At 43.7% G+C, this 25,217-nt stretch overlaps 2 protein-coding genes across 9 annotated transcripts in view; one reads left to right on the plus strand and one right to left on the minus strand.

Moving 5' to 3' along the window:
- Positions 1-25,217, plus strand: part of LOC135905758 (deubiquitinase OTUD6B-like) — a 46,950-nt gene that overhangs the window by 16,785 nt on the left and 4,948 nt on the right. For 3 of the 4 annotated variants that reach the window (XR_010565483.1, XM_065436811.1, XM_065436810.1), the window contains exons 5-9: positions 332-351; positions 3,622-3,667; positions 6,995-7,103; positions 7,763-7,824; positions 22,123-22,229. Coding sequence is in view for 3 of the 4 variants with exons in the window: in XM_065436811.1 (XP_065292883.1) it covers positions 332-351; positions 3,622-3,667; positions 6,995-7,103; positions 7,763-7,824; positions 22,123-22,229 (344 nt within the window). In the remaining variant the exon portion in view is untranslated. Of the gene's footprint in view, positions 1-331; positions 352-3,621; positions 3,668-6,994; positions 7,104-7,762; positions 7,825-22,122; positions 22,230-22,513; positions 22,668-25,217 lie in introns of those variants that run through there. The other variant, XM_065436808.1, reaches the window with a different exon arrangement.
- LOC135905756 (NACHT and WD repeat domain-containing protein 2) overlaps positions 1,500-25,217 on the minus strand; it is a 146,446-nt gene continuing 122,728 nt past the window's right edge. Inside the window, exons 16-18 of one of the 5 annotated variants that reach the window (XR_010565474.1) lie at positions 19,918-20,076; positions 17,610-17,722; positions 1,500-1,708 (exon numbers count right to left, since the gene is read on the minus strand). The gene's annotated coding sequence lies outside the window, so the exon portion shown is untranslated. The remainder of the gene's footprint in view (positions 1,709-17,609; positions 17,723-19,917; positions 20,077-25,217) is intronic. The other 4 variants (XR_010565479.1, XR_010565475.1, XR_010565477.1 and 1 more) reach the window with 4 other exon arrangements.

Raw genomic sequence — 25,217 nt, forward strand, 5'->3', positions numbered from 1 at the left:
TTTCATTATATGTGCAAACAAAAGCAATCTAAGTGTTAAGTATAGTCAAGCCTCATTGTAATGAAGCTGCAATGTACACAAAAATACTTTCTTTATAAGCATGCATTCATCACATGTGAAGTATTGGCGAGCTACACTTTAGATTTAGTTTGTTATATCAAATAATTCATTATACGTATTCATGTTCGTTGTATCACGGTACTAAGTTGTACTAAGTTTTGCTTACATGGGATTGAAGAGTGTTGTTTCGTATTGATTAATGTGTTTTCATGGCACAGAGTTGTTTCGTGTTGATGTTTAAAAAAGATTGTTTGCTTATTTTCTTTTTTAGATTCCTTCAGATGGAAACTGGTAAGACTTCCATGTTTGGTAGTAATAACTGAATTGGTTCAGAATTACGGGAAGCCTTCAAATTTAGGCCCTTCAAGTGTTTTGAACATAAGTTGTACTAACAGCAGCTGTACTCACTCCATCTGTGCAGCTGCATTATTTGCTTGGGCAGGGGACATGAACTGGAAGATGTAAATTTTACATTAGTCAGTGTGCAGCGCTGTCTGAAGTTTCAACTGTGCCATTACTCGGGGGGCGGGGGGGTGGGGGGGGTATTCTGTAAGAGTTCACCTAGTGAACATGTCCATTTCATCTGCTGCTGAAGTGCTGATTGGCTGTGGTGCCTGGCTCCCACAAACACAGCCCAGCCCAGCCACTCAGAAATTCACTCTCACAAACACAAATGCCAGTGAAAATTAGCTGGAAGGCAGCCACTACATTTGTATAGTAAATTGTGGAGAAATGTATAGATGAGTGATTAGACATGCATGATCTCTAAATGACTCTGTGATTAAAAACTGAGGGCATTTATCATATGTGATTTTCTAGGTGAATGAGTGTATTTTACTGTATTGAAGCATTTAGCACTTGGATAATAAATTTTTTGCTGTGGTTGCTATCTATAAAGTGATTAGTTCAGCTGTTTCAGAGCCCACTATATATTTCAGAATGTTATGCATAATTTTGCCTAAAGTTATAAAAATACCCACAAGTACCAAAAGTTACATTTTTCTGCTGCCTTTGATTCCTGGTAGGATGAATATAAGCTGTATGGTTGACATATGGGACTCTCAAGCCCCCCCCCCCCCCCCTCTCTTTCTGTATATGTGTGTGTGTGTGTGCGCGTGCGTGTCCGTGTGTGTGTGAAGTGGTGCTTGTTGTATTCATCAGTTTGGAACACTGAAACCTGCTTGGTATTTTACAGAGCGCAAGTGCAGATGTGTCATTTGTGTGCTCAAGATACAAAAAAATGCAGCCTTCCCACCTATACTAGGCCTGCATTAGGCTATACTCTAATTTTCCTTCATACATACCAGGTGTTTCAGCAGACTTCACATAATTATTAAAAATAATGCATTAAACATAGAGGTTTTTTTTTTTTTTCAGGGGCTCAATATTCATGCTGGTGGACATTAGGAATTGCAGAATGATCACTGGTTAATAATAATTTATTTACTAAGACATACTCATTAACTTTCATTGCATGCGCAATTTATGCTTCATAATAACAGTCTCTGATGTGTGCCAGGGCTTCTGTACTTGGCCAAGTGCGGTGGCATGTAGTAGAGCTGGAGCACCAGGTCACCATGATCAAGGTGTTCAGTTGAAATTCTTATCCAAGCCACTGTGTTTGTCAGGCTTGCAATCGTGCCCGAATCTGGCAAAAAAAAAAAAAATTTAATAGTTTCGCAATAAGGGCAAAGCAATGAACGCAATAGCAACATGTTAGAATATTACACGAAGTGTATAAGACTCGTAGCAGTTTCGGCAGCATGAATTGAAGTAAACGTAAGCTGACTCAGTAAAAACTAGCTGTTGTGCTAGGGGTCCTCTGTTTGAATAATGCCATCAGACAATTTTATTTATGTTTATTAATTAAAGCCAACGTCTTTCTTAGTGACTTTACCACCACTTTTTCGTATTGGGTATGTTTCAAACCTCTTTCTTGGGCTGATCCAACAGGTAGTGCACAACTGTGCCAATACAATTACATCATTCTTAGGTTTGAGCCCTGTTATTGTTTTGTGCTTTTAATGTCTATGTCTGAGAAGGTTTTAAGATAAAAGGCATGCGCTGTTGATGGTTTGTGGGCTGCCATTTTCAAAATTCTGAGGAACAATTTTGTCGAGTATGTAAGACCTGGTATGAACAACTTTAGTGATTGAATGGTATGGCAATATAACCTGCATATTCCGCATGTCATATAGCATAGCATGGCATATAGCATACATATACCTAAATAATACAGAACCTCGCAGAGATGCCAACGCTGATGGCAATAATTTGCTTGGAGTGTCCATATAATTGCTATTGCAATAAAGAAAAAATGGGGGGGGGGGTGACAAATTGTAAAGCGCCAGTGGAGCTGTACCAGCCAGTAAATCACAAATGTCTCTGCAATGTACAGATTACTGTATCTATTTGATTATAAGGTATTTGTGATTATGGGTTTCTTTTGTAGCTTCATACTACAAGTAGGATGGATGACAATTTTCCGTTTCGTGAACTTTCCTCTACCTTGTGAGCTTCCGCAGAACTGATTTGCCGCATTATGTGTCCCTGTGTTTCAAGTTGTTGATTAATTCGCCCTCGCTCTGCAATCTGGTAGCCTCCTGGTTAGCTTAGATGGTAGAGTGACCGCCTCAGAAAAGCGTTGATCCCAGGTTCGACCTTTGGACTAGGACTAATTTTTCTTCAACTGCAAAGCTTTGTTTCAGAGAAACCCATATGGGTTTCCTCTGTAGCTTCATGCCATGCGTCGGTTGGAGGACAATTTTCTCTTTCATTTTTGCAACATAATTTCAACCACTGTTTGATAGTTAGTTATAGGAGCGTTGACGTTTAGTAAAATGTATAAAAAGGAACATCTCATAAATGTGTCTTAGGTACAACTAGAAACAACTCATGGATGTTAATACAACGTATGTGGTTTACTGGGTAATTCTGGTGCAAACAAATTGGGAAGAGCCAGTGGGGCTCTTCCTAATTGTTTGCACCGAACTTCAAAAAGCACTCCCTTACCAGAAGATGAATTGGCCTTTATGGAACAGTATTTGGCCACTACCTGCCTCACGAATCTCACAGGAGTTGGCTGACCTAAGACAGACAGTGATGATGAAGCAATTTTTAAAGTGGGAGGTGATGAGTCTTCTTTCATTTTAGAGGATACTGGTTTGTCTGGTGGTTGTTATGGTCAGATGATTAATTCCATTGAGACATTTGTGCATGGCAAGTTCATCACTGTCAGTCATGCGTTCTGGTGTCATTCTTACTTTTTCCTGCCCTTGTTTTTGTGCTGAAACATCATGACCATATTCCAGCTTTCTCAGTTTCCTAGTTCTTTTGCACAGTAGTGTGCTGCAGACAACGGTTGAGGTGTTGTGGGTGGATGACTGTTAACATTCCATAGTTGCAGGAGCTACTAAAGTCCCATCACCCTTCACGTTTTGTTTCATGTGTGAAATGAAAAGATACTGTTTTCTGTTACCTTAAGTTGACTGTTCCTCTCATACTGTTTTCATTTCTTAAATATTGCTTTAATTTGCTAATGTTGTTTGCTAAACTTTTTAGCATGTACAAAGCCATGGAACATCAGCTTGGCCTTTTTGGTGTTATGGTAAGCTTTTTACAGTGCCTTACTAGTATGATTTAGTGGCCCAAAATGAATATGTGACTGGTGGTTCGAGGTGGCTTTTATTTGATAACATGTGGTTCATGTTCATGTTGTAGTGTCCTGTTAAGCCTCTTTTGCATGACCACTTTTTGTAAAACTTTCGAGATAGCTTCCATTTACAACAAAAAACCTTCTGTGGACTGTGTCAAGGAAATAGAGGTAAAAATTAGGTGCAGCACTGGCTTTTTGTAGCACAATGCAAGCCCATGCCTGGTCCTCACAGATCTCTACATGCGTTGGCTGATGTTGAACAGGTGGTACTCGTTTACCACAGTAAAGGTCTCCGTATTCAGTGCACTAAAGAACAGCAAGGTGTGCCGATTTTCTACCTTGAAGATAGGCAGTGACCGCCATAGCAAAGAAGCTTTTGCTGTGTATTAAAGTTGTCCTAGGTCGTTGCAAAAGGTCCATACTACACAAAGTATAGGCTTGGCAGATAACTGCAGCGCTACAGGAGTGGTTGAGTCATCCAAACAAGGAACTGGCACTCTTTTTAACTAAAAAGAAAGAAAAAGCTTCGCTCTTGGAAAAGCAATTGGCAATTGAGTGGTGTTCATATGTGCAGCCATGATAAGTAGGGGTGTGCGAATAGAGAGCTTTAGTATAGGGGACGCAAGCGGCTTGCGTATGCAAGAACTAGGGGCGACGGCACTGCGCATGCGCAGACCGCTACGTCTACTTGCGTCCTTGGGTTGTTTGGCCGGCCGAAAACATCGCTGCCCCTAAGTGGTCACGTTACCCACGTGACTCCTGCGGTGTAGGAGAACTTACGAGTAGCTAGCGGGTAGATAATCTAATAAATCTTTCGCCAAGTGTCGACAGACGTCGTTTTTATATGTATTAGAGAGGTTTAGCGTGTCTGGTATTCGGATAAATGCAGTTGGGGTGTTGGGGCGGAGCCATAAACGGGAGCGTCCTGCTTGGTGCATCCACCTGGCGGCGCAAAGCTCAAATCGACAAAAGCAGCTAATATTGCTGTAACCAAGTCTCTTCTACTTCGCTGCTGGTGTAAATTTTCGGAACTGGCGTAATTGTGTTGCTGCCAAAAATTTATACCCGCAGCAAAGTAAAATACACTTGGTTACTGGAATATTAGCTGTTTTTGTCTGTTTGAGCTTTGCGCCACCAGGTGGCAGCACCATGCAGGCCTCTCTAGTTCATGGCTCCGCCCCCAACGCCCCAGCCTGCGTTTACCCGATTACCGGACGCTGTAAACCTCTCTATTAACTGCTTCTAATAAAAATAGTTTAATGTACTTTACTTCATATGCTTCATTTCATATTTTATAAAATGATAACGCAGCAATGATCAGACGTTGGTGGTACTGCGAGCGCATGCGACCTCATTGCGGTTTGCGTTTGGGGCCGCTAACCTATAACATGTTTCTGCTTGCGTACGCAAACGCAAACGCGCCCAAGCGCTAGGGGCCCCAATGCCTTGCGTCCCCAATACTAAAACTCTCTAATATTTGAAATGTCAAATACGAATCAAGAATGTACTATTTGAAATTGTTAAATAGTATTAATTTTGTTCAAATACTAAGGGAAAACAACAGTTATTTTAGCCTACAGGGAGAAAGACTGATGCAAATGGAGTCTCGTTTGAATGATTCTTGTGCAGCAGTACTCGGTTGTCGTGGACACAATCCAGTTCTTGAATAAACACACGAAGGAGGTTACTTATGCACAATAGTTGCTAGCGATTGAGTAGGCATGTCTCATCTTTGGCAATGTATGGATTCGTTGTCTCTATTTACACAAGGCAATTTATTATCTTGCCATGTTTGGACTCCTTCAAATTGATGCGTGGTGCTGTAGTATTGCCCTTAGCTCCTTCATTGAGCACTAAACTGTACTACATGCATCTGGGACATGCTGTTTCTTTTTTTCATTACTGTCATTGTCATTGTGTACCAGATATAATCGCACTTGTTTCATTTCTCATTTACAAGCTTCTCATGTGACGTGACGTCAAGTTGTTAAAGGTGTTATATGCATCAAATACTATAAGAAACTATTTCGTTGTCGAACAGACTACACGGAACTCTTCAGAACACATTCTTAGAAATTGAAAACATTCATTATGTGAAGGTTGTTTTTCTTGAATATTTGAATTCAATTCACATTTTGACATTTAAACATCCCTAATGATAAGGTATTTATATTTGTTCTTCAGAAGATGCATCAGTGCACTTGAAAAAAGTATGAACGATCGAGAGACTGCACACATTGTTGGGGACAAGCTGATAACCGTGAATTGAAAACAAAGTTTAGCTATAATAGATGCTGCCAGAGGTAGCAACTGATAATACAGAGCCCTCCTTTCTACATTTTGTTATAAAGCCGTCTAGTAAAATGGTAATGGATAAGTCTCTAAAACATTCTAATTTGAGCAGTCTTCGCTGTTCTTGGATGCCACTTGCAAAGCACATGCAAACTATTGCAAGATATTTATAGGCTGCTGACAGATGTTACTGTGCCAGTTGCAAGATTAGACTTTTCTGAGGCCAGCTTCCATTCTTTCACCTTAAGAGGCAGGTAAACTGTCAAGATTTCTGTGTAGGGTCTGGTATCGGCCACATGGGCTGTTGCATCAATGACTGAGCACAGGAACAGAACATGAGCAATCCATTAATAAGGCCAAATTGCATTTACCAACACCATGCCTGCATGTGTAAGTTTTAAGCATCTTAATTCTTGGGAGCAGTGTTGGCATGCTTGCACATAAATTTATAGAAATGCTTACATTAAAAAGAGTGACTATGGTTGTATCGGCAAGATCGGTCATATTGCACAGTGAAGAATTTTTTAAGAAACTGCTGTGATTACGCTGTTTTGACAAAGGTTTGATGTAATGTAGTTGGCGTTTCTCTTGGTGTGTGGTGAAGGCCAGTCAGTGCACATTGCAGATTTCTTTAATTGTGTGTGTTTGCTCTTAAGTTGCAGGTAGCACCTCCTGTGCATTTCTTTCCTGTATGTTTCTTGCCTTTTTGTCCTCTAAGTATGAACCAAGTAGCAGAAGCAACATGTATTATTATGCCAAGAGTCCCTGTTATTTTATTATTGTGCATATTTGAACAGATGCTTAACCTCTTGCTTATTAAATCTGCAGCGAGTTTGTAGTCCTGTGATCAATATAGATGAGCAAATGATGTTGTAGGCAATAAAGTGTGGGTTTTATAGACCTTGCAGACTCTGTCACATCCATGCTCTGTGGGGCTGGCAAAAACTTTCAGTAAGAATTTTCTTTTTCTTTTTACCATGCTTCTAGAAATCCATGAGTGAATTACGGCAAGAAACTGCAAACTACATGTTGTCTCATACTGAAGAGTTCCTTCCTTTCCTAACAAGCAGAAAGAATGGAGACATGATGACTGCAGGTGAACAATAGAAAGTGTGCTTGATTATCAAGATGTGTATGTGTGGTCATGAGTGACTTTTAAGATTTACAATAATTGGGTGTAACAGGCTTCTTCCAATTATTTTTACTCTGCATGGATTTTCTAACTGAAGGCAAGACAGTGTTACACTGTCTTGTACACTGTACTAGCCGTAGTCCCAGTACTATACAGCAATGATGGTATTTAGCATCACTGTGTAGGTCAATAGCATGAACCATCATGGTAATACCCCGCCGAGTGCACCTCAATACCTGTTCTCATGACACTGAATATTTTGCTGAGTATTTTCAATACAAGACTGTAAGAGACGTACATTAGATGATGGTACTATTCCATAATTTCTTCTTCTTTAGTGCGAGAGTACACAGTGATATCATCAATATATACATTGCAGTAGTCACTAGTCAAATGATCCAAGGGGTTATTCATCATTTTCTGGAGCCATGCTCCAGAATTATTCCAACCAAATGGTAGCCTGTTATATTCATACCAAGATAAACCAATCAACAGATAACCTACAGTTTGTTGTTAGATTGTGTCACTATATATTATTTGAGCTTTAATCACATTTCTTGCATGTTGCATTTCAGTTATATTTTCAGGCCTAACAAGTTCTTATTTTTCTCTTTCATATGCAGAAGAATATGAAGATTACTGCTTAGAGGTTTCAAGCACTACAGCTTGGGGAGGTCAAGTTGAGGTATGTGTGACGTTTTGCATTATATCTGTGATATGTAGGCTGCTCAGCATGCACTTCTGCCACAAATACGTTTATGGATATGCTGAACAAATATACTCTGATTGAAATGCTACAGCGGTTGCACAACTGCCATGTTACAGGCACAGCTATTTTCTTGGCACTATGGTAATGAAACAGCTTCAGTAATTGCAAAAATCGAACATTCTTGCCTTCTGCATGTCATAATGCTGTCTTAGAGGTCAAAACATATTGTCACAATGTCAAAAAATGGGTCGTAGAGCACTATTCAGGAGGCACAGCGGCAGGCCGCCTTTTTTAATAGTGAGCGCAACAGCAACTACTTCTTCACTGCGTCTTGATAAAAACGCTCAGGCATACTTGCGTTGTCCTCTTTTTCATCGGAGTACAGGTGTGGCATTTGCGTCCCTCCAAAAGAAGCATCGTCCCGATGCACAATTTAAACATATGAGGGCAGTGTACAACAGCAAAGAGTTACACATGCAAAAAAACAAAAACAAAACTAAACAAAAAAGTTAGTTTAACAGGTACGGCTTCATCCGTACCACATGCATCATTTCGGGTAAGTGCTTGCGGCAACTGGAGCTATCGTCACTGTCAGGAATGACCTCGTAATTCACGTCGCTCAGGGGGCGGATCACTCTGTATGGCCCAGGGAACCGTCTTAGGGGTTTTTTGGAATGTCCACGATGGCGTATGGGTATTCAGACCCATACTTTGTCGCCGGGAGTGTAGGAAAGGACCTGTGTCGAAGATTGTATCGTTTTGTATCTTGGTCTTGCTGAATGCAGATACATACGCGGGCAAGCTGTCTGGCTTCTTTGGCGCGCTGAGTAAATTCGTCAATGCTGGTAGGTATGTAATCACGTTAAAACAGACATTTGGGCGAGTTGGTAAGACGTGTTTGAAACAGAACAGTGCGGTATTCATGGGGACAAGCAAGGAGAAACGCTCGTCCGTGTCGTTTCTCCCTGCTTGTCCCCGTGAATACCACGCTGTTCTGTTTCAAGTATGTAATCAAACTTGTGCAGCAGCATGGCATCCAGCATCGTCGTGGCTTTGAGGTTGTGGACCAAGCTGAACGGTGTCATTCCAGTAGTTTCTTCTATCCATCTGTTGCCAGCTGTAGAAGTTGGAAATAGGCCCAGGATATCCATTCCAACTTGGGCGGATGGCTGGCCTGGTACCTCGACCGGATGTAAGAGACCTGCAGGCTTGCCGGGAGGTGCTTTTTGTCTTTTGCAGTCTGCACATGTTTGTACGTGATGTTTGTGGGGTTCTCACCCTTGCTCTTGGGACAAAGGAATGACAGCACAGTAGTGCAGACAGTCACAAGGGCATTTATTGCACCCTTCATACACTGTTTTGCTAGCCGAGTTGCTATTCTCGAAACATGCCGATGGGGCGGCGACAATTCGAGGAAGTCCACGAGTCACTGCAACTGGATGGCGAAGGAATATGTTCGCCCCATGCTGGACACTAATGCCTGGTTGTTCACGCGTATGGTCACGCGAACGGTCACATGAACGGTAGTGCATTTGAATGATCTGGATTACAGGAGGCTCGAGACATGCAGGGAAAACAACATATCAGGGGCCATGCGAGAATCTTGCATCCCCACGTTTTACAGAAGCGGGTAGCTTTGGCCAGTAGTACTTGCGTCTGAGTCAGGACAATGTTCTCATGCAGCCTAGATGACCTGCGGTGGTTTCATCGTGGCATGCTTCTAGTATTTCTTTTTGAAGTGATGTCGGTACGACAAGCAGGTACGTGCTGCCACTGGCAGAAATTATAGAGAACATCGTTCCGGAGACAAAACGATGGCAGTCTCCTGGCATAGAGTTGCGGAACATCTTTACTTTGGCCTTCCAAGAAATTAATGAGCAGAAGCAGCTCTGGGTCGTGGCGTTGCTCCTGTGAAATGGTGACGGGGTCGACAATGCCCCAAAATGCAGTGTCCATGTCATCGGTACCTGCGGACTCGATGGGTGACATTGAGAGGCAGTCGGCATTGGTGTACCCCTTCCCTGATTTGTAAATTATGGTCATGTCAAACTCCTGAAACCTGAGACTTTAGTGCGCCAGACGGGTCTTTCAAGTTAGTTAGCCAACAAAGAGAATGATGATCGCTGACAACCTTGAATGAACGGCCATACAACTACGGGCAAAATTCGATAAACCGCCCACACCATGGTGAGACATTCCTTCTCGGTAGTAGAGCAGTTTTCCCCTGTACAAGAGGGTATGCGGCTAGCGTAGGCAATTACTTTTTTGGCGCCGTCTTGCAACTGCACCAGTACAGCACCCAGACCAACATTGCTCGCATCAGTGTGAAGTGGTGTAGGGGTATCCTCATCGAAGTGCGCAAGAACAGGAGGCGTTTGCAGGCGTTGGTATAGTTTGCTAAATGCTACTTGCTCATTTTCCCCCACAGAAAGGGAACATCGTCTCATGTCAGGCATGTTAACAGCGCAGCAATATATGAAAAGTCAGTAATAGGCGCACAGCCCCAAGAAGCACTTCACTGCCTTCTTGTTGGATGGTGTGGGGAACTTTGCCACAGCGTGTATTTTGTCTGGGTCAGGTCGTACACCCTCATGACTGATGACATGGCCAAGGAAGCATAGTTCACTTAAACCAATATGACATTTCTCGGGCTTTAACGTCAGGCCGGCCCATCATATTGTTACGGCGATGTTAGGAGTATATAAAGACTGCATTTACAATATATATACAGGATGAGTCAGCGTAAACAAGATGGCTGACCACCAAGAACACGTAGCAGCCAGCGTCTCGCGACTTTCTTCTTCCTCTGTCTTCTTTCATCCTTCCGTAACAGAACCCCCAGGTGGCAAAGCGCCGTCTCGGCGCATGTTAGGCGAAGAATTGCGAGCGAAGTATGGCTTCAGCCATGAAACGTGCATGACATCAACAGGCATCGGACCTGAGGATGCATTGAACTGTAGCGGTGCAATCTTGTAATTTACGTTGTTAACTTGACGTAGGACTTCATAAGGCCCCGTGTAGTGAGAGAGAAGATTCTGGGAGAGGCCAACCCGAAGACATGGTGACCAAAGGAGCACCCAAGCACCTGGTGTGAACCTAATATCACGATGGCACTGGTCATAATGCTGTTTTTGTATATGCTGTGAGGCTAATAAATGAGATCGGGTGACTTGATGTGCCATGTGAGCGCGATCGATGACTTCACGAGCATACTCAGTTGCAACATGTGGCATAGAAGGGAGGATGGTGTCAAATGGCAATGTGGGGTCACGACCATGCAAAAGATAAAAGGTTGAATATCCTGCGGTGTCATGTCGGGACGAGTTATACACGAACGTCACATAGGCCAGCGTGGCGTCCCAGTCACGGTGATCGTTGTAGACATACATCGACAGCATCTCTGTGATTGTTCAGTTGAGACGTTCCGTAAGACCGTTCGTTTGTGGGTGGTAGGCGGTGAACAGCTTGTGCTCAGTGGCACAAGAGTGGAGGAGGCCGTCGACAACTCTGGACAAGAAAGAGCGGCTGCGGTCTGTAAGTAACTGTTGAGGCGCACCATAGTGGAGAATAACGTCATGAAGGAGAAAATCGGCGACGTCGGTTGCATAACTAGTGGGCAACACCTTTGTTATCGCAAAGCGTGTTGCGTAATCAGTAGCGACGGCAATCCACTTATTCCCTCTAGTCGTCATCGGAAAAGGGCCAAGCAGGTCAAGCCCTACGCGAAAGAATGGTTCAGAGGGAACTTCAATTGGATGGAGTCGTCCGACAGGTGGCAGGGGAGGTTTCTTTCGGTGCTGACACAATTCACAAGTTGCGACATAGCGACGCACAGAGCGTTAGAGACCCAGCCAGAATAACTGGCGTCGTACGCGGTCGTATGTACGCAAAACTCCAAGGTGTCCCGTTGTTGGTGCATCGTGCAGTTGTTCGAGAGCGATGGATCGCAGATGACGACGAAGGACAAGGAGCAACTCAGGGCCGTCGGGGGTCGTATTGTGGCGGTAGAGGATGCTGTCATGCAGCACGAACATGCGGCACGTGCTGTCAGTGCTGCCAGATTGCACTCCAGCGATGATGGACTGTAAGGATTTGTCGCGTTTTTGTTCAGCGTGCATGTCGGTCATGTCAGTAAAAGCCATCACGCAGGTCACCGGATCATGCATGGCAGGATCAGGGGGATCCACAAGGTGACGAGAAAGGCAGTCAGCGTCCTTGTGGAGGCGTCCAGTCTTGTAACAGACAATAAATGAAAATTCCTGGAGCCGCAAAGCCCAGCGACCAAGCTGTCCTGTCGGGTCCCGGAGAGAAGATAGCCAGCAGAATGTGTGGTGGTCTGTAACGACCGAAAATGTGCAGCCGGAGAAATATGGCCGGAACTTGGCAACAGCCCAAACTAAAGCCAAGCACTCCCGCTCGGTGATGGAGTAATTTCTCTTGGCAGGTGACAACAGGCGGCTGGCGTAAGCTATCACGCACTCGGTACCATTCTGTTGTTGGACGAGAACAGCGCCGATGCCATGGCCGCTTGCGTCAGTGTGGACTTCAATTGGTGCAGATGGATCAAAATGGGCAAGTATGGAAGGGGTGGTCAGAAACCCGATGAGGGCGTGGTTAGAAACCCGATGAGGGCGGCGAACGCATGAGCCTGCTCCGGGCCCCATGAGAATGGTGTGTTCTTCATTAAAATATCTGTCAAAGGCCGAGCAACGTCGGTGAAGTATTTGATGAAACAGCGAAAGTAAGAACACAGGCCGACGAAGCAGTGCACGTCAGAAGCAGACCGTGGCACAGGGAAACTGCGTACGGCGCGAACTTTTTCCATGTCTGGTTGAACACCGGATGCGTCAACCAGGTGTCTCAACATGGTAATCTGACGGCGCCCGAATTGACACTTCGTGGAGTTCAGTTGGAGGCTGGCTTTTCGGAAGACTGTAAGAATGTCAGTGAGTCGGGTAATCTGCCTACCGAATGTGGGAGAAAAAACAATAACGTCGTCAAGGTGACAAAGACAGGTGGTCCATTTGCAGCCTCGCAGGAGGGAGTCCATCATACATTCAAATGTCGCAGGAGAATTGCATAGGCCAAAGGGCATGACTTTGAACTGATATAAGCCATCCGGCGTGATGAGATCGTCTTCTCGCAGTCCATTTCATCATCTGAAATCTGCCAGCAGCCGGATCGAAGATCGATGGACGAGAAGTATTTAGCTCTGTGCAAGCCGTCCAAGGCGTCATCGATGCGCGGTGATGGGTAGATGTCTTTTCGCCTGATCTTGTTCAAGTGGTGATAGTCGACGCAAAAACACCAGGTACCATCTTTCTTTTGCACAAGGACGACAGGCGAAGCCCAAGGGCTGGCTGATGTCTCGATGACCCCTTTGCGGAGCATTTTGTCCACTTCTGATTGGATGACTCGACGTTCTGCATGCGATACACGATAGGGACGCCGACGAATAGGATTCGTGTTTCCAGTGTTTATACGGTGGTGAACAACAGATGTTTGACCTAAAGGCCTGTCACTGAAATCAAAGATGTCACTGTACGATTCAAGCAGGAGACGTATGTCCGTGGCCTGTGCCGAGGTGAGGTCAGGTGCGATCATTTTCGCGAGGTCATCGGTTAAGGAACCGGAGCTGGGAGCTGCAATTCGTGCCAAGAAACCACTCTCGGCATTCAGACGCTCAATGTCAGATTTGGAACCACTAGAAACGATGGCCAAGAACATGCCAGCTGGGATCACTTGAGGGCACAGGCTGAAATTCAGAAGCGGTAGAACGACGTCGTTATTAGTAACCGTGACCAGCGTATGCGGAACAGCAATTTTCCGGTTCAAAAGCACGTCGACGATGGGGCGAAGCATATATTCACCATCAGGAACCTGTGGCTGAGCGGTCAGAGTGACGTAAGTAACTGCCTCGGGTGCCAGATGCACATCATGAAGCGAGCACAAGTGCGGTGGGGCGGTGCTCGGAGCATCGGTGAGTTGAGGCAGTTCTAACTGAAGAACGCCGGTTGCATCCAGTTCACGTCGAACGATTCGCACCACGTTTTCTGATGGTGACACATGCTGCTGTGCGGGTTGATCTTCACCCGTCGACGTTGCGGCAGTATTGGGAAGTCTGGCGAATGGTTGCAAGACGCATCGGGTCTGGCGAATGGTTGCAAGACGCATCGGCTTTTTGCCTGCTCGAATTGTCGGCACTCTTTAAAGATGGCATCAACTGTAGAACAGCTTTTGCACAGGAGCAGATTAAAGGCGTTGTCAGCAATGTCCTTAAGCATGTGCCCGACCTTTTCAGCTTCTGTCATGTCTCGATCGGCTTTACGATAAAGTGCCAGCATGTCCTGGATGTACAAGACATAGTACTCCGTGTGGGATTAGACACAGAAGGCCAGTTCCTGCTTTGCGGCAATTTTACAGCCGGCTGGTTTGCCAAACAACTCTGTCAGCTTCTCTTTGCATTGGTCCCAGCTGGTGAGCTCCTCTTCGTGGTTTTCGTACCACACCTTTGCGATGCCTCATAGGTAGAACAACAGGTTGGCTAGCATAAGTGTAGGGTCCCATCTGTTGATTCCACTCATGCATTCATACATAGCCACCCACTCTTCAACGTCGGTGCCATCGGCCCCGCAGAAAGTTCCTGCATCCTTGGGTTGCACAACCACAACCGAAGGTGACAGCAACGTAAGTGGCGACGGTGATGTTGGAGGCGGCAACAATGTTGCTCCCACGTGCTCACCGTCATTCATGGTGCTTACGGCGATGCGACGTCCACTGCAGAGCTCCGTTTCCAGCCGTGGTACCCCACACCTCCCACCGATATGTTATGGGGAGGGGATGTTAGGAGTATATAAAGACTGTATTTACAATATATGTATAGGATGAGTCAGTGTAGACAAGATGGCTGACCACCAAGAACACGCAACAGCCAGCGTCTCGCGATCTTCTTCCTCCTCTGTCTTCCTTCATCCTTCCGTAACAATATAGCTTGGAGAACAGTGAGCAACCGGCTTAGTTGCTGCTCAAATGTAGCTGAGAACACTATGACGTCGTCTAGATAGACCAAGCATGTTTGTCACTTCAGGCCTGATGGTACGGTGTCCATTAGACTTTCAAAACTGGCAGGTGCTGAGCAAAAACCAAAAGGAAGGACCTTAAATTCATAAAGCCTGTTGGGGGTCATGAAGGCAGTTTTTTCGTGATCTCTCTCATCGAGCTCGATCTGCCAATACCCATTTTGTAGGTCCACTGATGAAAAATAATGTGCATGCCGCAGCCTGTCCAGCAAATCGTCGATGCGTGACAGCGGGTAGACATCTTTCTTCGTGACCTGGTTTAATTTGCGGTATTTGATGCAGAATCACAAACTGCCGTCTTTCTCTTTGACTAAGACCACTGCCAGAGGGTGGGATGGTCGTTTCTGGTAGAGTGAAACAATCTTTTACTTGGGTGATGTCGTCGCAGTACACAATTGTGGTACCCTTCTGGATGTGACGGCGTTCATTACTGAAGTTCGTGAGAAGGACTTCCGTATGCCCATGAGACATCTTGAGCACACCTCTAGCAATGAAACGCCTTGCATGAGCAATAGTGCAATGATTTGCTGCACGATCACATTCCCGTGGTAGGGCTTCTTGCATGATACAGATACAAGGCGGCAGGATCCCGGCTGAATGGTCACATCATCAGCGATTCACAAACGCTCATGTTGCCCTTCATTCATTGTGTCGCCATACGGGCTAGCAGAAAACGTCACCATACGTTTCAGAATGTTTATGACTGCGCCTTGATCTCGCAGAAAATCCATCCCCAGGATGAGGTCTTTGTAGTAGTCGGGGAGAATGACGAAAGTGGCAATGAAGCTGGAATTACCGACGTGGATACGGGTGGTGCATGTTCCCATTGGTCTCATTAGCTGAGCCCTGGTACTTCTTATGTGGGGCCCATTCCACAGCGTCTTCACTTTCCTAATGCAGTTGGCCAGCTCTTCCCGCATAATCTAGAAGTCTGCACCGGTGTCAACAAGTGCGATAACGTGATGTCCATCCACCACGGGCAATGTCGTTGGCGTGAGTGTTCGTCATCGTCATATCGTCTTCGTTGGCATTCGGCGTCGTCATATCGTCATTGTGGAGATTGGGGGGGGGGGGGGGGGGGAGGGGTGGCGTCTCGATTTAGGGTGACCTTCCCCCCGGAGGTCACTACCATTAGTTTCCTCGGCGCGGACTAGGGGAGGGAGCATCCACCCCTGCTGACATCAGTGGTGAAACTCTGGCGGTTTGGGGAAGTGTAATTAATGCACAGGTGACGGGGACTGCCAGCGAAGATGTGGTGAAGCTGCTTGGCTGGGTGACAGCTGATCACTGCTCTGGGCACAATGGTCGTCAAAGTGCAGAGAAGCAGCAGGCAAAAAGGGGCCGGTTCCAGCATCTGGATGGGGGCAGTAACGGGCAATGTGGCCTTGTTCGCCGCAGTGGAAGCAGAGTAGTCGACGGTCGGCTGCGCGCCACAAGTCGGTACGGCGAACTGGAGGTCGTGTCACACTCTCGTTGCCACTACGGCACGGGAATGGGCCATCGCTGGAATGGCGTTACCGGTGGTGAAAGGGGAGGACGTCGGACCATGTCAGTTTAGGTCAACGGATATGTTTCTGGACATGGGGCTGGTGAGGAGAATGCTTGCCGCAAATCCTGGCGCATGACTTCGGCAACAGAAATGACTGGCGAGCCCTCGGCATTCCTCTTACTGAGGAATGCCGAGGGCTTCAGCTCTTCACGCAGGATGTCTTGAATCATGTCCCATAAAGAAGTGTGGTCAACAATCTGAGATGTTGAACTTATTGGTGTGTTGTTGGGCTGGCGGTCGAAGTGGCGGTAACTTCGCTGAAGTGCCCGCTCGATGATAGTCGCTTCCTTGATGAATTTGTTGACCGTAGTTGGCGGGTTTCATACAAGACTGGCAAACAGCAGTTCCTTAATTCCCCACATAAGATGACGCATTTTCTTGCAAAATGACCGTCTTATCGAGCATGGTCATCATTGTACTGGCACCACAAAGACCTAACAAGAGAAATCAAGGAAGCATTTGAGATTGCACGGGCAGGTGATCTATGCGTCAGCAGGCCGTCTGTGGCATTATCAACTACAGAGCTTGAATTTATGGCATGACGGCATGTGGCGCTTTTGTAAAGCTTTTATGTCCTTCTTTCCCTTAGCAAAATCAGTTGCGTATATATGCTCCTCTTCCGCAATAAACGCTGTGTTGAAAGTTAGCGCTTGTCCTGTCTAGTCTTTGTTGATCGTCCTTTCCGCGCTATGCTTCCAGTGTAACTATGTATTACCAACCAGCCCAAGCCTACACTCTTCTGATTAGAACAGCATGCTGAAGTTTGTGAAATCTAGTGAAACCAGTTTTTGTGGTACATGTGGTAGAATCCTGTGCTGCAACTAATGCTTGAATTACTGAGGGGAGGCTGGGCTTTAGTCATCTTACAAAACACCTTTATCCCACCGTTCCTCCGTTTTCAGTGTATTTTGTGAACGGAAAGGAATTTATTGTTATTAAGTGCGAATATGAATATGAAGTTTACCAAAATTGCATGAGTGTACTGCAATTTTTTTACAGTTTTGTTTAAAACTCCTAGCATAAATGTGCACTTGACATTATATTCATAAACTGTACTATGAATGTAATGCAAGTACTTGCAAGGTGGCTTCCACTAGCTGGTTATGAATCTTATGAAGAGCTTGTTGACTTACTTTCCTTACAAGCATATTTGCATACATCAGTTGTTTAAGAGGAAGCTCTAGCTTGGCAACTCTTGTCTTAATGCATGGGAATGGAGAAATCATTTTTCTCGGCAACCACCACTCTGCAATGAAAAATATAGCAATTTTGTAAGTGCACCTCACATTACATCTGAACTGGCCAAAATTGATATATTATACACCGCTGTGAAATATACCAATAATTTGTAAGTAGGACTTTTGCAAAAGCCTTGTAAGCTTTATAAAAAATTCACGTAAGCTGTGATTTCATATATCAAATGTGTCTGGTTTGGATTTTAACAGATGCAATTTACAGAAATGCGATATCTGTTTTCGATGCACAGTTACCAAATTGTGAATGTTATGCTTCTATTTTTTTTTTCCAAGCTTACCAATATTTCGCCATTTTTGTAAAAAATTGCAGGCTTTAAATCAATATCCTGCTTCCTAAAGTCACTACAATTTAACTTTTTCTTTAAATGCAACAAATTCCATTCAAATCAGTCGGCATTTTTTTCATAAAAGCATTTCTGTATTTTACGTGTGTGATTTGAATAAGCGGCATCAGAGTGGACTCTGAGCTAAAGTTTCTTCTTAAATAAATCTGCTTCCTACAGTCACTAGAATTTAACTTTCTCCCTCAAATGCAACAAATCTCATTCAGGTTGGTCAGGGGTTTTCTCATAAAAGCATTTCTGCATTTTACATGCATTTGAATATGAATAGGTGGCATCGTACTTGGTTGTGAGCATCAGGTCGCCCCAGTGTTCTGTTTGTAGTTGCATTATGTACTTTGGGTCAAGGTAGGTGTTTCAAAGGAGTTTATACATAACTTGTTTACCAGAAGTGAGAAAAACATATATCTCAAACATAGTTGATCCTAGTTATAATTACATAACTTTATTTGAAATATTATGTCACTAAGCTGTTTTTTTTATTTGGTGGTATGACTGAAATGGATGGATAGTTAAGCTCAGATTAATCTATGCACATTGTTGGCAAACTCTGCCTTATGCTGAGAAAGGTGAACTATTGTGCCACTCTATTGAGGAAAAAGATAATCCTCTCCCCATTTTTTTTTATTTCGTCCTAACAAGGCTAACAGTGCTACATTTGTTTTCGTGGCTCCAAAACTTGATCAGGCAGTAGTAACTATAAGGGGGAGGAGCAGGTGTCACATTCCAATGTCACCTGCTTTCGATGTCATATAACTAGAGGGATAAAGTGAATGGAAACAAACAAGAGAGATATTTTAAAGGTCGGAGGAGAAATGGTGCCAAAGGGGGAAAAACAGCTACATGGAAAATTGTGCTGCAGAAAGGGGAGAGGCATCTACATGCTTTTGTCTAAATCTGTGGGCATGCTCTGTTGCATATAACAAGCATCCACTTGCTGCAATATTTATTTTAACTAAAATGTACTGTACGTGGTTCTAGAGTGCATTTCCTTCATTACTAAAGAAGTTATTTTGAAGGTTTTTTTTACTGTTTCTTTCTTTTTCTTTTATTTCCAAGGTACCACTTGTTGCAAACACTTTTGCTCTCCCTATGACTTCGCTATAATAAAAATTTATTGCACATCTATATAAAATGTCATAAATAGTTAAAGGGCATCTCCCCAGACCCTGCCACGAATTTTGATTACACTCCAGAAGTCATAATGCACTGTGCAGACAGCGTTCTACCACAAGATCTTTTTTTAAAGTCTAGTAGTTGCTGATGTAGAAGCTATGACATGTTCAGGGCATGGTGTAAAAAGGTAAATGACCCTCCTCTAAGCAGCTCTCATTGCCTTGACCACCACCAACAAGCAACATTCCTGCCTTCTCCCATATTCGGAGCCAAGGGCCCACATGAACGTTTATGTCCTGACTCCCACCTCTGTTCCTTGAGAGCAAGGGCATGCTTTCATTTGAATTTTTAGGTGTTTTTGTGGTGTACAGTAGCGTAATACTTTGCAGACATAATTTTCACCAAGTGGTCTACGCACCATTCTTGCCTGTTTGCGATTCCCAAACCTGGTGAGGGGCCCTTGAATACCTGTTCCATTTGAAATGTTTCCTATTGTACTCGTACTATGCAAGACTCTCCTATACAAGAATTATTTGGGCATTTTGGCAAGTCATGTTCTGCATGTACCTGTATGGTTTGAATCCTGCTGAAAGTGAAAAAAATGCACTGGCTCTCTTTTGGCATGATGCTGAACTTTCCAAGGAATTAATAAAAGGTGGGGGAAAAAAGGGGGAGGGTTTATACTCTTGCTGCCTAATTAAATATTAGACTGAGTACGTGAAGGGTACCTCTTGCCTGATCATAGTCCAAGTCTTCATAAAGCAACTGCCATTGCTGTGCATGGCACTATATCCTCCTAGGCACCCATCGGTCGGTGCATACCAGCCAGGAAGGTACAGGCAAGTCTCCTGGTTAGGTACTTGCTCAACTGCCATGGAACTGCAATACTAGATCAAATGACTCTCCCTGTAAAATAAGCCTCGTGCTAAAGACACAACCACAAAATCATAGATGCTTCTCTCTTTATGACGTTAACAAAGAGCACACTGTGTGAGAAATATAGTGTGTTTTGTAATGGTCTATTCTTGGTACATGAAGGTTTACATCTTACCACAAAATGAAACAATGAAAGTAAATAATTCTGAGTTGCCATATTGGCACATTGTGATAGAAATTCGCCAATAGCTTTATGGTTGTTGACAAATGGCAAGTGAGAGTAATGCTTTCAAAAAAAAAATGTTTGAAGACATTCATAAATACTACTGCTGGATAAGATAGTATTCAGGCTGTACGAATATGCAAGAGATGGCCACACCTCAACTGGGTCAGTGGCATCTTAATAGCTAGCAAGAGCAACCTAAGGTGACTGTGCACACTCTGCTGGGTTTTCTTGCCAGTTGCAATTTATTTTAAGAATTGTCTTTTTGCAAATAAATGGATCATTGTGGTTGAGAGCGTGTTCCTGTTTACTCTTTATCAAACTGTCTGTGTAATGCTTTAATAAAAGCACAAAGTGAACATACGTGGACGCTGTTAAAAAATAAGCGCATTGTCATGTATCATCTTGCTAACATTTAGTAGGCATTTAAGTGCAGCAGTTGTAACAAGAACAGTGTTAACATTTTGCGGTATATGGCACATTTCAAAGACTTAAATATATATCTCGCAGGGGCCCTTGTAATGTCAAGAGTTTGGTGTAAGCAGTTCACACTAAAGATGACACACAGTTTACCAAACTGTTAAATGGTTACTGAAGCAAAGTGTGAGACCAGGCTAGTTGGTATTCCATGATGATATAACCAACGCGAGAGTTGATACGAAACACAAAAAGAAGCTACAATGATAAGCGCTGCCCTTGTCACTTCTTTTTGTGTTCCGTGTCAACTCTCGTTCTGGTTATATCATCACTACAGTTACTGTCACTTTTGTAATTGAGATGGGGCTTCAGCTGCTTTAAATGTGCATTTTGTTGTGCACAGTCTTTCTGATATTGTCATGTGTAGATATCAGCCTGTTCTGTTTTTTCGGCACTCATAGCATTCATCTGGTACAAAAATTTTTAAAAATTTGTCTGCCATGTCAAATAATGATTGCTTTTAAACAGGAGTGAAAGTAAAAATAGCAGAGCAAGATGGCACCATTTCACAAAAAAATTATCAGAAAAGTGCCTGTCCATGTCTGTCCTGGTAATCCCACATCTTGACATCTAAATGCTACTCATTATGGAATACAGTTAACTGATTTTTCGGACACAGGCAGGGCTGCAAAAACGTCTAATTATGGCTGTAAAAGGGAGACAGATAACATGAGGGACAAGCAGGGAGATCGAGATGATCACAAGGTGCAATTGCAGTAAATGTACCATATAAATGGTAAAATCAATTTAGTTGTTCTTTACAATGCCAGCTCAGTGGAGAATTCTTTGACACGATTTCGCTCTGTGTTGTGCTTCATTTAAATATCTACTTGGAATTTCATGGTGGTCAAGGCTACGGGTGCATTCTGCATTTGCCCATAGGCTCCGCGCAGTAAAGTTTGCCAGCAGCCAATGGGAAATTTGTTCCAGTGCTGCTGAAACACTGTGCAGTAAACAAGCTTAACACATACTTCAGTGTCAACTTTCCGTATTAGTCAAGAACTTGGAAAGTAAAGCTGTTGGCGCATATAACAGCCATTATTTTTTTTTTTTGTAAGTGTGAAAATCCAGGTTTTTTGATAAATCTTAAATGTCAAGGTTGCTGAAATATACATATTAAAATCTATGCACTAAAAAAATAATGTTGCTATTGTTCAGGCTTTACTCAAAAACAAGAGAGACTACACTGTCTAATTCCAGAAGCTGGCCATTCATATAGATTGTTGCCTTCGTGAGGTTTCAGCTCCAATACGAAATCAGTACTTGTTTAGCTCAGTCATTAACCTAAATAATCTGCCGCAATAAACCTTTACTGCTTTATTCTGCTCATGATATAATAAAGTTCTGTTTCATGCAGCTCAAGGCTCTTTCCCATGCTTGTAAGGTGCCCATAACAATTGTTCAAGCAACTGGACCTTCTATTGAGATAGGAACAGAATATAACGCTAAGCCTATCTTTCTAAGGTAAGTTACTTGCTGGTACTGCATAACATCAAACAGCTATACTTTATTTTGGACTGTATTATGAACATGGCTGGGTAAATGAACTCTGTGAAACAGTGGAGTAGTTTTTTGTTCTGGCTCACATTGGGATAATTACAAATGAGAAATTTTGCTTGTCTTATGATATATGTTCTTATCACTTTTACTTGGAATGCATGCAGCCACAGGAAATGACAGGAAAAACGAATGTAACAGATGAGTACTGGTGCCCTTCAACCCTTTGTGATGTGTTTTGGCACATGCAGGATGAATGAAGAGGAGGAAGCATGTGTCCACAAAAATCTTATAATAAAATTTTACATGACAGCAGACATTCATGCATCTTATTTGTCTTATGCAATAACTAAGCTAGCTGGTCTTCATTTCATCCCCTTTTGCATTTAAGTAGCATGGTATGCAATATAATGCACACTTGTGCAGATAATAACAAATTCTTACATTTATTTATCTGTGAAAGATATTTGTACAGTGAAGCTTGTCCAACAAGCAGCCGCAGTTGCGCCAATAAGTTGCCTAACGCATTTAGGAGAGAGGCAGCTGACTGCAGTTTATCTTAATTTGTGAGTTTTTCTTTTACGGAACATTAAAGAGAAATATGAAACCCAGCTGTTCGATTACATTTATGCAATATCAAGTATGCCATTCTTATTGTGAGCTGATGTTGACAAGGTGCTGATGCCCCCTTCAAATTTTTGAACGAGCTTTTGAAATCTGCTGAGCTTTAGTTGAATGAATGCTTATAAATAGGAAAGGATTACACTGCACAGTGGGCTCTTGCTAATGCGAAACCAGTTAAGTTGAATTTACGGGTATGAAGAACAATGTGAGAACATTTGGTTGACTTCCCATAGGCCCATTACAAAAAAAAAAAATATTCAAACGAACCGCTAATTCGGACGAGTTGAACTTCTACAGCCATTACCAATGCTTATTGGCCACTTTGCTCGGGAAGAAGCCCAGATTGGCAGCGCTTGCAAGAGCAGCGCTGCATAGGCAACAAAGAAATCTCATACATGCCTTTCTGGCAGGTAGCAGTTAGATGGTTTGCATGGTCACTTATTCTTATTGGTGCAGTTGTACGAAAGACTCCACGTTCCAGTCGGCTGTTCCAGTCAAATGTCTTTGTGGTTAAGCCAAGTGCTCTTGTTACCCTTCCAAAGTTGTTATGAAGATTCTGTTGAATAATAAAAAAAAAAGCAGTAAACACGACGAGACGAAGACGACGATGGGACAGGCTGAAACTTGCAACTAAAGTATATGATCATCATCATCATCATTTATTTAAAGGCCCTTGGCTTAGGGCATTACTTGTGTAAGTATAAAGTATAAGTATAAAGTATAAAGGCAAATATATACCCTCTGCAAATCTTCCTGGCAGATGCACAAACAACCATAAAAAATATTTCTTAATCTACTTACGATTACGTTGCACTGGCTAAGAAAACTAATCTCATTATCAGCGAGGCCTAGAGAAGTGTCAGTGGCGCAGGTGTTCTTCCACCTAATTATGTGGAAAGCCTCCAGAATCACCCATTATGTATTCGTTTTTCTGCAGCCTATAACACTTGTGTTATCAAACACTGGGGCGCATCCGCGCTGTCTGTAGTGACTTGGCAGGTGAGTGCCATCAGTTGTAAAAAGGGTAGGACAACACTTGGATCAGTGACACTTCTCTGAGCCTCACTGATAAAGAGAGGAGTTCCCTTAGCGGCACACTGTGATTGTAAGTAGAAAATTATGTGGTGTTTTTTTTTTTTTGCAATGGTTATTTGCGCATGTGCCAGGAGGCTTGCTGGAGGACTTGCCTTTTTACTATCACAAATTTTAGTTGCAATTTCAAACCTGTCTCATTGTCTTCATCTAGTTGTGTTTAACACTGTACTTTAAAGCAAAGCTTTCCTTGCCTCTTCCTTCGACTTTTCCATAGCTGCTGTCGCTGTCGCAGCGTGCATACAGTCAACGACTGATTTTCCGGAAACCCAATTTTTTGGACATTCCCGATAATTTGGTCGCATTCGCGGCACAGTCATGTACCTCATAGAGTCAATGTATAATAACATCTGAAATTTCGGACGCAAAAAAAAACCTTTGCCGTCCGGTTTTCCGGACATGTTGCCATGACCGCAGGTCCGAAACGGCATTAGAGAGTTTCTAGATTAGGGACCCCAGCGCTGGCGTCCCCCTAACCTAAACCCCCTATTAATCGAAGCCACCAACACCATCATTTTTATTAGAGAGTTAGGGGACGGAAGCGGCTTGCGTCCCCTTAATCTAAAGCTCCTTATTACCTCTCCACCTCAAACCGGTGCACTCGCACGCAGATCCGCAGGCAGCCGTAGCCACCACAGCGGCAACGCTAGGCCTATAGTTACTTCGAAGTTTTTTACCAAGCTTCTTGCTGTTTGGTGCTGTGTTTTTCAGTAAAACAATTCGCTGCTGTTAGCAATGCCGCCTACTCCTCTTTATAATCCTCGCCAATTGCTTTGAAGTTCGGAAAGCACGGCGCGTGCGTAATGCCGGTTCCAGAAGGTCAGCTTCGCCTGCACTGTTACGCGGCGAGGCATACCAAGAGTGGGAAGGGGCAATTTTCACGGGACACGGTATGTATTCCTTATTTATACACACGCGCACCTGCCATCTACTATCGCAGTACGAGCACAGATACGGCTAATAAGTGTACTGACAGGCTTTCAAAGCTATTTCGGGCATGCCTGTGGTGATTTGAGCCCTTGGGGGCAGTAAGAAATATGCACTCATTTTTTCAGACTGCCCGATTTTCAGACGTTTCCACGGCCCCTAGCAAGTCTGAAAATCAGACGTTGACTGTATACTTCAAAGGAGCGTGGAAGAGATGAAAGGCAACGCGAGAAACTCGTTTGACCTTTCCATCACATCGCTACAATGCCCTATGTAGGTCCCTGGGCGTTGCAACAATACCTTCTAGACTGT

The sequence above is a fragment of the Dermacentor albipictus genome, chromosome 1, assembly GCF_038994185.2.
Source record: "Dermacentor albipictus isolate Rhodes 1998 colony chromosome 1, USDA_Dalb.pri_finalv2, whole genome shotgun sequence".
Taxonomy (NCBI): domain Eukaryota; kingdom Metazoa; phylum Arthropoda; class Arachnida; order Ixodida; family Ixodidae; genus Dermacentor; species Dermacentor albipictus.